This window comes from Quercus suber, unplaced genomic scaffold (assembly GCF_002906115.3).
Source record: "Quercus suber isolate HL8 unplaced genomic scaffold, Cork oak 2.0 scaffold_1173, whole genome shotgun sequence".
NCBI lineage: Eukaryota > Viridiplantae > Streptophyta > Magnoliopsida > Fagales > Fagaceae > Quercus > Quercus suber.
In genome coordinates, this window is record NW_027070572.1 from 13,270 (window position 1) to 29,346 (window position 16,077).

The 16,077-nt window shown below is 34.9% G+C and overlaps 1 protein-coding gene across 2 annotated transcripts; it reads left to right on the forward strand.

The window, feature by feature from the left end:
* The first annotated feature begins 10,361 nt into the window (after positions 1 to 10,361).
* LOC112011352 (MDIS1-interacting receptor like kinase 2-like) lies at positions 10,362 to 15,574 on the forward strand. 2 transcript variants are annotated; one of them, XM_065769475.1, is made up of 3 exons: positions 10,363 to 13,017; positions 13,153 to 13,428; positions 14,985 to 15,574. In XM_065769475.1, the coding sequence occupies exons 1-3, from the start codon at positions 10,674 to 10,676 to the stop codon at positions 15,365 to 15,367; spliced, it is 3,003 nt and encodes a 1,000-aa protein (XP_065625547.1). In that variant the 5' UTR covers positions 10,363 to 10,673; the 3' UTR covers positions 15,368 to 15,574. The 2 variants fall into 2 exon arrangements, with proteins under 2 accessions (XP_065625546.1, XP_065625547.1); XM_065769474.1 differs by having other exon boundaries at positions 10,362 to 13,428.
* The last annotated feature ends 503 nt before the right edge of the window (positions 15,575 to 16,077 follow it).

The following is a 16,077-nucleotide window of genomic DNA, read 5'->3' on the forward strand; positions in this document are numbered from 1 at the left end:
TCCTTTATATTTAGGGTATTGATTCTCATTCGTTCATTATTGGACATCATCTATACAAATCACTCCTTTCACATTTTAAATATAGAAATCAATAAATAATAATTAAAAATATAAACATCCACACAAGAAATTATAAATTTAGCGTGTATGAATTATGTACATTAACAAGTATGAGAGAATTATTACTGTTATATTTAGTGCATTTGCAACCAATTAAATTTTAGATTTCCTGCTGGAATTTGATTAAATGGATCCCTCAAAAACGGACAGGTCAGTTTTTAAATTTTTTATAAAAAAAATTTATAAGTTGATTGTAGTGAAATATGTAGTATATGTTAAATTACTCAGTAGGATAAAATTGAAAGGTAAACTAGTCCATTAATTTTTTTGGCTAGTTCATAAATTTTTTTTGACACTTGTCGGTTTGTAAAATTAAAGATTAGAGCATTAGCATTGGGAATTTCCAATTCTACTCTATTTTAGCATTCCAAAAAGTCATTTTATCATTATACCATATCAATTTGCAATACCTCCAGCATCCCAAACTTTTATTTTTCCTCTTCTACTCATTAAAAAAATATATCTACAAAATAAAATAATATATACCAAAGCAACCATCTACACAGCAACCACCCTTTTAACCACACCACCTTCACACAGCAACCCAGTCACCACCACACAGCAACCACCGTGACACCAAAACCGTTACCAACAAAATCCTTCTTCTTCTTCTTCATCCTCGGATCAGTCACTTCAACCCAAAACCCCAACTGCAAGAACAAGCCTTTCCCACCACCACCGAGATCTTCCTCTTCCATGACCCGATCATCAACCCAGACCCACACCAACACCACGATCTCCGATTTCCGCCAATCCATGCCGATCCCAAACCCAAAATTAACACCCAGCTCCATCACGCCAATCTCAAATCCAAAATCAACACCCAAATCCAAAACCCAGCTCTGTCACGCCCAAATCAACCTAAATCAACACCCAGCTCTACCACGCCCAGATCAACCCAAATCCAAAACCCATAACCCATAAACCACAATCCACCATGTTGATCCACCACTTGACCCATGATACACCAATCGGAGCAAACCACACCCACATTGGAGCTGCAAATGTCAAATTCTCCTTACATTTGGCATTTGCATTTCCTAATGCTAATGCTCTAAGAGCATTTACATTACATATGCTAAAATAACTAAAAAGTTAATTTAGCACTCAGCGCACTAAAAACACCCACCACATCAGAAGTGTCATACTTAAAAAAAAAAAAAAATTAAGTATCAGCTCCAACGAATTGCCATCTTTAATAGCTCACTGTAGCTGAATATTATAAAAAAGGGCAAAACTTAGGTACAGTTCCTTAGGTACAGTACTTTAGGTACCCTACTTAAAATTTTGACATCTGTACAATTTAACAAACCAAACTAACGGTGTTAAAATTAAAAATTCATTCTTTTTTTTTTCCTTCTTCCTTTTTTTTTTCACCCACAGCGTTGCCTCATTTTCTATTGGGTTTCAAACCAAAAAAGACCCTTTTTCCTTCATTTTCTCAGTAACCAAACAGGAAATAAAAAAAAATAAAAGCCAGATCTACTGGATTTCAAACCAAAATAGGGACCCATTTCAACTATACTTGAAACTTCCACACTTAACATCAATAAAGCTGAAACAGATACACATACATACACACACCAAGAGAGACAGAGATAGAGAGAAAGAAAGAATCATAGATCTGAAAAGAGGACAGATTCATAGATCAGAAAAGAAGAAAGTAAACAGATACACATACATACACACACCGAGAGAGAGAGAGAGAGAGAGGTATGAGATATTCTTTGAATAAAGCCTTTAAAAATGGGCATTGACCTCAAATCTTTGTCAGAGGCCATTTCAGGGGCCATTGGAGCTCTTGTTAGCACCACCATTAGCAAAAGTACAGGTTAAACTTTTTCCTTTCTTGTTAACCTCTGGGCCCCACATATCTATCTTTGTCAAAGTTTAGATTTTTTTCCTTAATGAGTTGGATTTTAAACTGGGTTTTCGGATGAAACATCAGAAGGGGTGTTGAGTTTCAAAATTCTTAGCTGTCAAAGTTTAGAACTTTGTTCATTCTTTTTTCTTTTTCCTTTTTTTTTTTTTTCTTTTTTGGGTTTTGGGTTTGAAAGAGACGGGTCATGAGTGGTTTGGAAGAGAAAGGTTTTGGGTTTGGAAGAGAAGCCATTTGCAGGTACAAGAAGAAGGAAATATGGGTTTTGCATTTGGAAGAGAAGGGTCATGGGTGGTATGGAAGAGAAAGATTATGGGTTTGGAAGAGAAGCCGTCTGCAGGTACGGGAAAATGGAAGGAAGAAGGAAATTAACAAAAAAAAGAAGATATTTTAGTTTAACGCCGTTAGTTTGGTTCGTTAAATTGGACAGATGTCAAAATTTTAAGTAGGGAACCTAAGGCACTGTACCTAAGGTACTGTACCTAAGTTTTGCCCTATAAAAAAAATAATGTTAATTTATTTCTACCCGCGTGCCTCTCTTCCTTTTTTTGTGTCCTTTACTTCTCCCTGTTCCTAAAATTTCCCATCACCCACATGGCCACGCCTAACGCCTAGCCTCTCTCCCCTTCTCTCTCTCATATGAAATCAACTCTCTCACCCAAATTGCCTCTCTTCTCCATCTTGCAACTAAACCCAAAATGTATCTCTCTTGCTTGTCCCTCTTTCTCACTGTGGTTTTTGGTGGTTCGGTGGTCCGATAGGATTTTCAGTGGTCTGTGCTTCGGTGGCCATGGGTATTTGGTGGTTTGATTTGATTTTCAGTATCTATTCTTCATAGGTCCAATTGAGTGGCTGACAGTGGTTGGTGGTGGTTTGTTTTTGTTCTTTTCTTTTCTTTTCTCGACTAGTGGTGGTGATGCGGTTGTGGGTTTGAATTTGTGATTTGGTTTTGGTTTGCAATTTGTTTATGATTTTGGTGGTTAGGGTTTGAGGTTGTGGGTGGTGGTGACAGTGGTTGTGGTGGTGGTTAAGTGGCTTTGGCTAGTGGGTTATGGTTGGTGGTAGCTGGTTTTTTTTTTTTTTTTTTTTGGTGGCTGGTAGTGGTTGTGGGTTCTTGTTTTATGTGTTTTTTTTTTTTTTTTTTTTTTTTTTTTTTAACTAGTGGTGGTAGTTGGCGGCAATAGGTTTGGGTGGCAGAAAAAAGAAAGTGATGGAGAAGAAGATAGAAAAAGTGAAGGGAGCACGGATAAAAAAAAAAATATTTAGGAGAAATTACACTTTGTCTACGGGTGGTATGTTCAAAATACACTTTGTCTCTTTATAGTTTAAAAATTAGCATTTTACTCACATAAAGCTAGCTTTATTAATTTTCTGTTATCCACCTCCGTTAAAAACAGATAGCTTTATTAATTTTCTGTTATCCACCTCCGTTAAAAACAGAGATAAATTTGTATTTTTGTTATTTTTTTATGTCTCTCTCCTCTTGAAACATAAAAAACTAAAATAAAAAATAAAAAAAAAATTAAAAAAAAAAAAGATCAAAAAGATTGGTTTTATAAAAATTAAAACCTTACTTATACATCTTTTTTCATATATCAACTTTTAAATCATTTATTTTAACACTTTGCAGTTGATATTACATTGAACCAGCCATCAGTCTCGAGTAATAGGATACAAGAATCTGCAAAAATAATTCGAACTGATTTAAAAATTGAAACCCACCAAATATAAATACTAACATTCACAAAGAAGCACTACATAAATCCTAAATGGCTAACTCATAATAAGAATCTGAATCTAAATAAGCAATTCACTTGATTTGGACTGAAATCAATAAAAACCCTTTTATCCGTTCTCCTCCCAGAAAAAGAAACCGAAATAGTAATGCCATAGCCAGTGTAATTTAACCCAAAAAGAAAAATAAATAAATGTTAGCAGAATACATTGGAGCGTTAAGCTACGGGTTATAACAGATTTAAGGCATCCTTCAGTTTTTGGAACATTTATTTGTATAATATATGTCTGAATCTGAAGCAAAAACATCCTCTTTAGCTTGAACAAGAAGATGTAAAACATCTAAAAGATCACCAGAACCCAAATAAAAAACTTTCCTCTTCTTCTAATAAAACTCCCACTAAAATCAACACCGCCAACACCGATCTCAAGTCAAAAGGCCCGATACCCGAACCCGCCAGACGCGGTGAATCCAAGCCCAGCAACGCTCCTGGAGCGTTCACCATTAGACAATACAGCAAATGGTACTCTCATGCTTGGGGCTCCGCCACTCTTGGTAGTGTCCTCTTCTTTGCACTCGATTGGATCATCAAGGGCTCTAATCCTCTGCCTTCTTTCCACGATAAGCCCCCTGAGTCTTTCGATTCTTCTTCTTCTTCCTCTGCCAATGATGCAAATGAAGCTCACCAGTAATTGTGGGTGAGTTCTCTGTTCAGTTGTTTTGGTTATTTGCGTTTAGGGTTTCTGGGCATGTTGGATTTGAGGGGACATTTGATGGGTTTCTTTCAAATTTGAATATTGTGTTTCCTATCATGTGAATTATTGATCGTTTTATTCGAAAAATGGACTTTGGGGTTGGGAAATAGTTATTGGTTAATTCTCATTTCAATATTTAGGATTCAATTGGTTTTTGCCGAATGGGTGGGGATGGTTTGGTTGTTTGTTTGGTAGACTATGTAATCCATTTATTTTTAAAATAGAATATCTAAAAGTTGAGATAGGAAAAAATGACCAAAAAATATGTAAAAAGTAGGTTTTAATTTTACAGAACCTAGTTTTTTTATCATCTTTTTTTCTGATTTTTTATTTATTATTTTTTTTTTAAGGGGAGAGACTGAGAGACATAAAAGGGTCACAAAAATATAAATTTATTTCTATTTTTAACAAAGGTGGATAATAGAAGTCAAATAGAATTAACCTCAGGTAGGTAAAATGTCAATTTTTAAACCACAGGTAGGTAAAATATTTTTTGAGCAAAACACAGGTGAGCAAAGTGTAATTTCTCCAAATATTTAAATGAAGTGATAAAAAATAGAACTTTTGATATGGTGTATATTCTAAAGTGATGTGTTAAAATAGATAAAATAAGTTTTTAAGTTGTTAAAAGTTAAATTATTTAAGTTCTTAATTGCAAATGCTCTAAATAAGAAGAATCCTTTGCCCAACTCCAATAATTGAACAAATAATTAAAGAATGAACAACGGTACTTTAAATATAAGATACTGGTGCTAACATAATATATTCATCTCACTTATCTTTTCATATTTTGCTTTTGCATTGAACAAGTTCAAATAGTGTTCTAACTTTATCACCAACAATCATGTTACTATGACCTTGATCTCTTTTTCTAACAGAGCTTGCATATACAATTAAAGTTAATGAGAAGTGCAATGTTTATAGGTTATAGCTTTGGAGTGTTAGTATTAGAAATAAGGCGTAAATACACTTTTAACCTTCAAGTTTTGGCCTCATTTTTATTTTGATCCTTATATTATCATTTCACCACATTTAGACCTTATTTTAATTATCATCTTTCATTTTAGTCCCTTCTGTCAGTGGAGAAGGATGACGTGGCTGACAGACAGAATAAAAAAATAATATAATATTTACTGTTGTCCACCGTGGCCATACTAGAAATACAAAGCAAGTAATAAACAAAATTTGAGACGCAACAAAACCCCAAAAGTTAAAAAGAAGTGGCAGTGAGTGTAGACCTATATTTCGGCAAGTATCAGATGGACCATCAACTCGGCAAGGCAAGAACACACCGGTGCCAGCGCTCTCTCTTTTATCACCTGGGTTTGGAAGAAAGACAGCTCTCATGGCAGACCCATTATGTTACAAGCATCTTCAGATAGACATGTTGCTAAGGATGAAAACTTGCATGGCCATGTTGACAAGAAGATTTCCGTAGCCAGCCACGTTACTAAGGAGATATAGATGACGTTTCTTGATATAAGTTCTTGTTTAGATTGGTTTGGTTGTTTAGGTTGGTTTGGTTTCAATTATTTAGATTGGGTTGTTTAGATTTATTTGATTTCAAGTTCTAATAAGCTAATTAAGCTTTATCTTAGCAACGGTTTCAAATAAGGATGAGTTATAGATAATAGCTATCCTATAGAGTCTGGTAGCAAGTTTATCATTATCTTGTAAGGCGTATTTATATTCCCAAGTATGAAATGGAAAAAGCAGATGAGTTTATTCCAATTTAATTCTAAAGGAGGCCCAGTTCCCTCAAAGAAAACCACTTAAAACGCAACTCGACCACTTCCTAATATCTATTTCATCAAAATAGGTAAGAGAGGAAGAGGTAGAGGATGTGGAACCCAAGTTGAACGTAACACATTATGCAGATTCTGTTGTCGTTGTTGGTGCTGCTACTGCTGAGCTTGTTGTAGAGAAGGCCATGTAGATGGTGACAAACCCAGAGGACGAACATTTTTGCCACCAACAAACTCGGTGCTTGTCCTTGCTTTGTTCTGGTTCTGGACCACTTGCTGGGTCTATCTCTGTTGGTATCCTCCACTCGCTTTGGCTTGTCCTCCCCATACCGCCGAGGAGCCCTGTTGCTTAATCATCTGTTGGTGTCTCAGTTGCTGAAACTGCTAACAAAACCACACAAAACTCCAATCAATAATCTACAAAGATAAAAACAAAAAGGCTGGGATTCTGATTAAACTGCCAAGAATGTATGGATATCATATGAGAGTACTTGCAATTGCCGGTGAGAAACACGCGTGGCTGAGCAGGTATGGCAACGATGGACAACAGTAAATTTTTTTTTTTTTCGATCTGTCAGCCACATCATCCTTTTCCGTTAGTGGGTTGATGGAAAGTGTTAGGATATATGTGATTCAATGTTAGGAACATATGTCAACATTTCATGTAGTTGGCTAATTCTTGGACAAAACGCACTTTACTTGTATTTGGATAGATCTAGAATATGTTTAATACTTCAAGAAACAAGGTTTCAAGTTCAAATATTAAAGCCATGTAAGTCTGTCCAAGAATCAAATGAGAAAGTACCAGATTTTAAAATCTGCTAAAACCCGTGGCTCGACAGTTAGCTCGATAGATGGCTATCTATCGAGATTTATGAAGTTCAGTTTTTCAAAGCTGATTTTCATCCAATCCGTGAATGTATGTTTGGGCTTTTTTTTTTTTTTTTTTTCACAACCCTAAACATATATAAGGATTATTTTAAGGACCGTACAAGGTTACGCACAGTTGCATAAGAGCACAATTCCACAAGTGTGAAGAAAAGTGTGACTGGAGACCTAGTTTGCCCTAGTTCTTTTTTCTCTTGAAGAAGCTGCTGCATTTGCACACCATAGGGTTTTGTGACCAAGCAACTTCATGATCTTCATCGTGTGATGAACTGAAGAACTTTGCAGCCAACATCCTTCTCAAGTTGGTGATCAAGTCGCGTACTGAGATTTGCACAATTGGTTAGTCACGTACAGGAAGCCGTGCATTGAAAAAGAGAGATTGTCATTACAGAACAAGTCCAATTGGGTATTGAGGTAAGGGTTCAACTGTAGGCTGATATAAGGTACTGTGATTCTTTTACTTGTAACCACTTGTTTTGATAATAGTGGATTCTCGGGAATAGTGATTTAAAAATCACCTAGTGGGGTTTTTGCCATGTAGGTTTTCTCCATTTGTAAACAAATCAACGTGTCAATTTAATTTCCACCGCATACTTAGTTATTTGGTGATTTATTTGTGCTACCATGTATATTGCATGTTAATTTGATTAATTAATAAACTTGATTAATTAATCAATTAATATATCACAAGGGGTCAATATATTCTTGGCCTATCAGAAATGACTAAAATGAGACGCCCTAATTGAAATAGGGACTAAATGTGGTGAAATGAAAATGTAAGGACTAAAATAGAAATAAGGCCAAAACCTGAGGACTAAAAATGCATTTACGCGTAGAAATAATCATGAGAAAGTATACCCGATATCTCATTTCATTTTTGTCATCATTACTTCCATCTTTATTAACATTTACAACCCACATGCTATTGAATGATGTGTTGGACCAACGCCTTTCACTACCTACCAACCAAATTGAAACTTGAAAGTGATGTGCTCTCCATTGCAAAGATTGCAATTGCTTGCTTACACACCATTCCACACTCTCGTCCAACAATGAAACAAGTTTCTCATGACCTAACAATTCCATGTGTTTGGCAAAGCCATCACACATTATCACATTAGGAGAAATAGCTGATGTTAGAGGCCTGACTGTCCATTAGTTTGTTTTCTTTTCACATTCTCCTTGTTTATGCATTGTGACTTCTCTACTTTCACATTTACTTCCCCCCTCTCTACGTTGCTTTCTTGTATTGTGTCTAATAATTGATAAGATTCTAAATGCAATATAGTATATATCAAAATGAAAAGTTGAGGATTGCATCAATAAAATTAGAAGTCCCATATTTATTTGTATGCTTAGCAAGTATATACAGTCATCGAGGGCGTTATAAGAGTGTAGACATAGGTCATGTGTTAAGTGAAGATCAAATATAAAACATTTTCAAAGATTTCTTAACCAACAATTTTAGTGACCACTACGCATCCTTGGCGCAATGGTCACTTCACATATATAATTGTTTGTGGGGTGTTAGGGGGTTATGAACCGGGATTCAAGTCTCTAAAAAAGAGTTTCACACATATATATACATTTAGATTATATGTGCCTGTTAAATGTCACATATAATTGTCATATGCGTCACTTTGTCCAATAAAACCATGCCACATGAATTTCACTATGCCATGTCAATTTTATGTTGTAAAAAAACTTTAAATAATTAAAATAAAAAATTATAAAATCTAAAAATTATACAAAGTAATAACAAAAAAAAAATGAAGTAAAAAAATATATACTTAAATGTGTTTTTGCCATTTTTATTTAAACATTGGAATGAATTGTTAGATCATTAAAAAACAAAAAGTGTAAAAAAAAAAAAAAAAAAATCTAATTCCTAACATCAAGTAAAAGCTAGAAACCACTCACTCGTTCCAGAGTGTAAACAGAAGAGAGAAAACTTAAATTTTTCCTTCCAATGCCAACTCGCTCCAGCGAGTTTCAGTCCAGTTTTAGGCAAATGTATGTACGATTGTACGTAACCATTTTTCAAAAATCTATTGAACTCGCGTGACATGGACTGGCGACAACCTTGCACTAGTACTTGTACATTTTCTTCTGATTTGATATCTCTTTGACACATCAATGCAGTTACAAATTCATTGAACTTCAAAAGGATGAAAATATTGCAATTACAAAAGAAAATTTTGACACAAAATTTAGCCAATCCTAACAGTTTGTTTGGTAATGTTGTTTTAGTAATATTGTTTGTATATTTTGAAAATACATGTAGGTGAAAAGTTTGTAAAAATATATGTAATGTTGTTTAAAAACTGAAAAATGTTACTTAAAATGCCATACCAAATAGCCCCTAAATATCCTAACACATTTATATCCACACATCCAGAGAGAAGGATTCATATATGAATGGGAATTCATTTGCGTCGATTTAAGATCTATTTGGATATCGTTTATTTTGCTGAAAATTGAAAACTTATTACTGAAAACACTACAGCAAAATAATTTTAAAACACAAAATATTGTAGCAATAAGTGATTGCTGCATTTTTTATGGCTTTGGTGATCCATAAACAGTACCGTGGAACCCCAAAAAAAAAACGCAAAACACAAATTGCTGAGCAAACGCACGCTTAGAGCAAGACGATCGTGAATTCCTGCGGAGTGGTGAATCACGAGCTATGAAACTTACCTTTCTCAACATAATAATTATGGAGGAGGGGCGGCCGCTTGCAAAGAAGTATGTTCACATAAGTAACAGACAAACAGTCCTTGGGAAAACAAAATACGAGTTTGACTTTGCGCCTTCTCCCTTCTGTTTCTTTTCATCAAGTTATAAGTTCTTATTGATAAATACAACCTCTTGGATGTTGACGGTCTTTGATGTTGCTATTTGACAGTTGACACAATAGGTTGAAGACATTTCACAGCGGGATTAAACAATTGAATGCTTTGGGCTAGCTGTTGTTAGAGGATGTCGCACTTTGGGTCTCACTCATATATCGTTTAAACATTTTGAGTGGAATATACCTCAAATTTAATTGGTCCTCAGCGTTACGTTCGGAGCTTAAAATCCTTAACGCCATTTGAAGAAAAGTAGAAAACAACAATTTAATCCACATTGTATAGTTCAAAAAGAGGAAACACGTTCTGTCATCTGATTCATTAAAAAAAAAAGACAAAACTCGTTTTCTGTAACTCTAGTAAATCTGTATAATTACATATTTTTTCGTGAAAACTTAGAAACTGTTAGAAATAACAGAAACATATATAAGATCCTACGACTTTTCAAACACGCCTTAAGCTTGAACGGCAAGATCTAATATTTATTTCCAATGGTTTACACATGGAAGAGTCCATGACGTAGCTAATATCGTAAGATGAGCTAGGGGGAGCCAGTAGGTATGATTTCATTTCCTTGTATATATAAATTTCCAGTGCCCGTAGCCAAAATCCTTCATTCACCAAAACAACCCGCATCCCTCTTAAGTTTGCAATACCTGACACCCTCCCTAATCCCTATTCCCTAAGAGCTATCGAGTCATGCCACCCTTACAAAAAAAGCCATCCACAGACTTTGGAGTGTTGTTCATGAGTATCGGTGTTGTGCTGGTTTCCTTATCATCTTCTTTTGTGACTGCTGCTGCTGCTGCTGCTAGAGATGAAGTGGGCAAAGAATGGAAGGAAGCAGAAGCTCTTCTTAAATGGAAAGCCAGTCTTGACAACCAGAGCCAATCCCTTCTACCTTCTTGGGGTGGAGGAGGCCGAGGCCACCCATGCAACTGGGTTGGAATTGCTTGCGATGAGTCGGGAAGCCTCACCCATCTAAACCTTTCGAGTGTTGGTTTGAGAGGTACGCTTTACAAACTCAATTTCTCATCCTTTACCAACCTCCTCACTATTGATCTACCAAGTAACTCGCTTTATGGAAATATTCCCGACCAAATTGGTAAAATTTCCAAACTCACCCGTCTCAACTTGGCTTCTAATAATCTCAGTGGTCCCATCCCTACTTCTATAGGAAATTTGAGCAACTTATCCGGACTTTTCCTTCACAAAAACTACCTTTCAGGATCTCTTCCTCCAGAAATTGGGAAACTGCAAATCCTAGGCTTTCTACTCCTTAAAAGCAACCATCTCTCTGGTTCCATACCTCAAGTAGTTGGAACGATGAGATCTCTCTGGCACCTTGATTTGTCAGAAAATTTTTTCACCGGTGCAATCCCCACTTCCATAGGAAACTTGAGCAACTTACAATATCTTTTCCTTTATGGGAACCAGCTCACGGGTTCCATCCCTGAGGAACTTGAATCGCTTAGATATCTGAAAGTATTTCAATTAATAGGAAATAATCTATCTGGTGCAATCCCTGCTTCCATAGGAAATATGGCCAACTTGGTTGATCTTCAATTGTCAGATAATTTTTTCACCGGTGCAATCCCCCCTTCCATAGGAAACTTGAGCTACTTAGAAAATCTTTTGCTTTATGAGAACCAGCTTACGGGTTCCATCCCAGCTTCCATAGGAAATATGGCCAACTTGGTTGATCTTCAATTTTCCTACAACAATCTAATTGGTTCCCTCCCACAGGAAATAACCAACCTTACCAATTTGAGAAGTTTGCAACTCTCTGAAAACAAATTTACGGGCCATTTACCTCAACATTTATGCCTTGGTGGATCGCTTGAAAAATTTTCAGCCATCAATAACCATCTTACAGGTCCCATCCCAAAAACCTTGAAAAACTGCAGTAGCCTATTTAGAGTTAGGCTTGACGGAAACCAACTAATAGGAAATATAACTGAAGCCTTTGGAATTCACCCGAACTTAAACTATATCGATTTGAGTGACAATCACTTGTATGGCGAGCTTTCATCAAAGTGGGGGCAATGCCGTAATTTGAGTAGCCTAAAAGTTTCCAACAATAAGATCTCTGGTAGTCTGCCACCTGGGCTCAGTGAGGCAAGTCAACTAGGTGTGCTCGACCTCTCATCAAATCATCTAACAGGGAAAATTCCAAAGGAATTCGGGCGCTTGAAGTCATTGCTCAAACTTCTATTGAGCAATAACAAACTTTCAGGTAACATTCCTTCAGAAATTGGAATGTTGTCTCATGTAACAGATTTGAACCTAGCAGAAAACAATCTAAGTGGCTTGATCCCTACACAACTTGGTGCGTGCTTGGAATTACTATTCTTGAATTTGAGCAAAAATATACTCGAGGGAAGAATTCCTTCTCGTATAGGTAGTCTACAATCTCTTGAAAATCTTGATCTTAGTTGGAATATGCTGATAGGAGAGATACCACCACAGCTTGGAGACATGCTTCGGTTAGAAATATTGTATCTCTCTCACAATAATCTCTCTGGTTCCATGCCATCCACTTTTGATGATATTTCAAGCTTAACATCCATTGATATATCCTACAATAAGTTAGAGGGTCCTATTCCCAACCAAAAAGCCTTTCGTGAGGCTTCAGATGAAGCATTTCGAAATAATAAAGGCTTGTGTGGTAATGCCACTGGTTTGAAGGCTTGCCCGAAACCGATTCAAAATCCTTATGGTAAAAGGGGCAACAAATTTGTATTAAAAATTCTAATTCCTGTTTTGGCCAGTATATTTCTGATATTTATTATTGTTGGAGTTCTACGTATTAGTTGCCAAAGAGTGAAGAATACAGAAGCCAAGCCAAGAGAAATACAAAATGATGAAATTTTTGCAATATGGAGCTTTGATGGGAAAATGGTATACGAGAACATCATTGAAGCTACAGAGGAATTCGATTCCAAATATTGCATTGGTGTAGGAGGATATGGAAGTGTGTACAAAGCTGAGTTGCCAACAAGTCAAGTTGTTGCCGTGAAGAAACTTCATTCATTACCCAATGGTGAGGAATTCAATCAAAAAACTTTCATAAGTGAGATTCATGCCTTAACAGAAATAAGACATCGTAACATTGTGAAGCTTTACGGTTTTTGTTCACATCCACGGCACTCACTTCTAATTTATGAATATTTGGAAGGAGGAAGCTTGGTACATTTACTAAACAATGAGGAACAAGCAAAAGCATTTGACTGGATCAAGAGGGGTAATGTTGTCAAAGATGTGGCGAATGCTTTATCTTACATGCACCATGATTGCTCGCTTCCTATAATCCATCGAGATATATCAAGCAAGAATGTGTTACTCGATCTCGAATGTGTGGCTCACATTTCTGACTTTGGCACGGCAAGACTTTTGAAGCCTGATTCATCCAATTGGACTTCACTCGCTGGCACCATGGGGTACATGGCCCCAGGTAAGTTTCTATTTTTATTTTTAATCTATAGTCTATGAATTTAAGTAACAATTTTTAGTTAGTAGTAGTAGTTTTTTTTTTTTTTTGGGCTGCAAAATATATATATATTAAAACCAAAAGAATAGAAGTTTTGGTACTTTGAGGGTGATCGAAAGTAACCTGGTAATCACATGTTTGAGTCTATGTTCTTCAAATTTTTTTGCAACCAAATCACCTAGATATGGGGAGGGACCCAGGGGCCGGGCCCCTTAGTCCAATTTTTTATTTATTTTATTTATTTTTTTACTTATTATATATATATATATATAATTTTTGTAGTTGCCTCCCTTCTAAAACCTTAAACACCAGGGGCCGGGCCCCTTAGTCCAATTTTTTATTTATTTTATTTATTTTTTTACTTATTATATATATATATATATAATTTTTGTAGTTGCCTCCCTTCTAAAACCTTAAACACTCTTTAATTAGCAACAATTCGACCCAAAAACTTAACAAAAACATCTAGAAATGATTAAATCCCAAGTTAGGTCAGTTTTAAGGATGGTTAAAGCCATTAGGGGGAGAAGTCTAATTTTATACCATTAATAATTATCCAAGCTTGACCAAGAAAAACATCTAGAAACAGAAATCATATCACATTCCTTTTTATTTTGTTCATAGAGCATGAAACTAATTACACTTTAGGTTTCACGCTGAAGATATTAAATGGCACCCTCACAAACAAACAGGTCAGTGTTTAAATTCTCTCCCAAAAAAAAGGTTCTCTTTATATATATATATGTATGTATATAAAGGTCAGTTTTAAAGTTTATTTTAGTGGATCATGTGGTATATGTAAAATTACTTAGTGCGATAACTTTGATTCTATAAATAAAAGGAAACTAGTTTGTTAATTTTTCTTTTAATAAAATTTAGCTACAAAATTAGTTATAACATAAGGCTATATTCTTATTCAATATCTTTTTGTTGAAGGTGAATTTTGACAAATCCATTATTGGATTACATCTTTTTCTTATATCCTCCATACTTGCAAAATTTTTAGAAAATTAAAAATTAATAGTTATGTCATCAATAAATTATTGAAATTACAAGTTTTTATAGTTTAAAATTTTGTATTAAATATAAGCTTATAGATTATATAGTAAATGATATCCGATTAACACAAAATTTAACATATGTTTTAAGAACGTAAAGAACATGTAATTCAAAAGTTAAATTTTCGAAATATGTAATAATATTTATTTTATTAAATAAGGTTGTAGCCTTAGGCTACAATCAATTTTGTAGCTAAACTTTGTCTTTTTTTTTTTTAGTCAGTTCATAAAATTATAGATTGTAAATAGGAATAATCGTTTGTCCAACTCTAATGAATTGAACAAATAATAAACAAACGAAGTGCAGTACTTAAAATATGAGATACTAGTGTGAACATTAATACATTCGCAACACATATTTTCATATTTTGCTTTTGGCATGGACCAACTTCTAGTAGTGTTCTAACTTTATCTCCTATAATCATGCATGTCACCATGACCGTGATCTCTTTTTTCTAACAGAACTTGCATACACAATGGAAATTAATGAGAAGTGCGATGTTTATAGCTTTGGAGTGTTGGCATTAGAAATAATCATGGGAAAGCATCCTGGAGATCTCATTTCATCTCTATCATCATCACTCCCATCCTCATCAACATTCACAACTCATATGCCATTGAACGATGTGTTGGACCAACGCCTTTCACTCCCTACCAACAAAGTTGCAAGTGATGTGCTCTCCATTGCAAAGATTGCGATTGCTTGCTTGCAGACCATTCCACAATCTCGTCCAACAATGAAACAAGTTTCTCAAGACCTGTCAACTCGTAAACCACATCTGGCAAAGCCATTACGCATGATCACTTTAGGAGAAGTAGTTGATGTCAGAGGCTCGACTGTGTAATTGTTTGTTTTCTTCATGTTCACCTTCTTGTTTATGCGTTATGAATTGTGACTCCTCTTTTTTTTCTTTTTCACTTTTACTTTTCTCCTCTGTACTTTGCTTTGTTGTATTGTGTCTAATTGGCAAGATTCTAAATACAATATAGTATACATCAAAATGCAAAGTTGAGAATTCCATCAATAAAAAATCAGAAAGGGTATTTCTTTATATGCTTGTCAAGCATATGTAGTCAATATTTATGGTGCTCGAGAGCCGCTATAAGGGTGCAGATATAAGCCCTATGATTTTTGATGAAGTGAAGAACAAATATACAACATTTTCAAAGATTTCCTAACCAACAATTTTTGTGAACTCCTTCGATTTTTCTTTAGTTTTATCAATTTTGTTATGAGTAATGCTAAAGTCACAAACTATTTTACAATATTTTTACAAATTATTAATGTGACAAATTCTTCTTAGTTCTCATCTAGACCCATCACTAATATTACATTTTTATTTACCAAGAACTATTTAAAATGTTAATGCCACATCAGTAGTTTGTAAAAATATTGTAAAATAATTTGTGTCTATAGCATTACTCTTTTGATATTATATCTACTGTATTTATTACATATCTATTATATTTAATGTACATATATTCAACCTTAAATTATTCCTTTTTCTCAACCCAAAAAAAAAAAAAAAAACCTTATATTATTCTTTAATCAAGG

Bases quoted from the DNA above. Each gene is read 5' to 3' on its own strand.
- LOC112011352 (XM_065769474.1), top strand. From the start codon at position 10,674: ATGCCACCCTTACAAAAAAAGCCATCCACAGACTTTGGAGTGTTGTTC. The intron at 13,429-14,984 runs GTAAGTTTCTAT...TTTTTCTAACAG, and splicing joins CATGGGGTACATGGCCCCAG to AACTTGCATACACAATGGAA.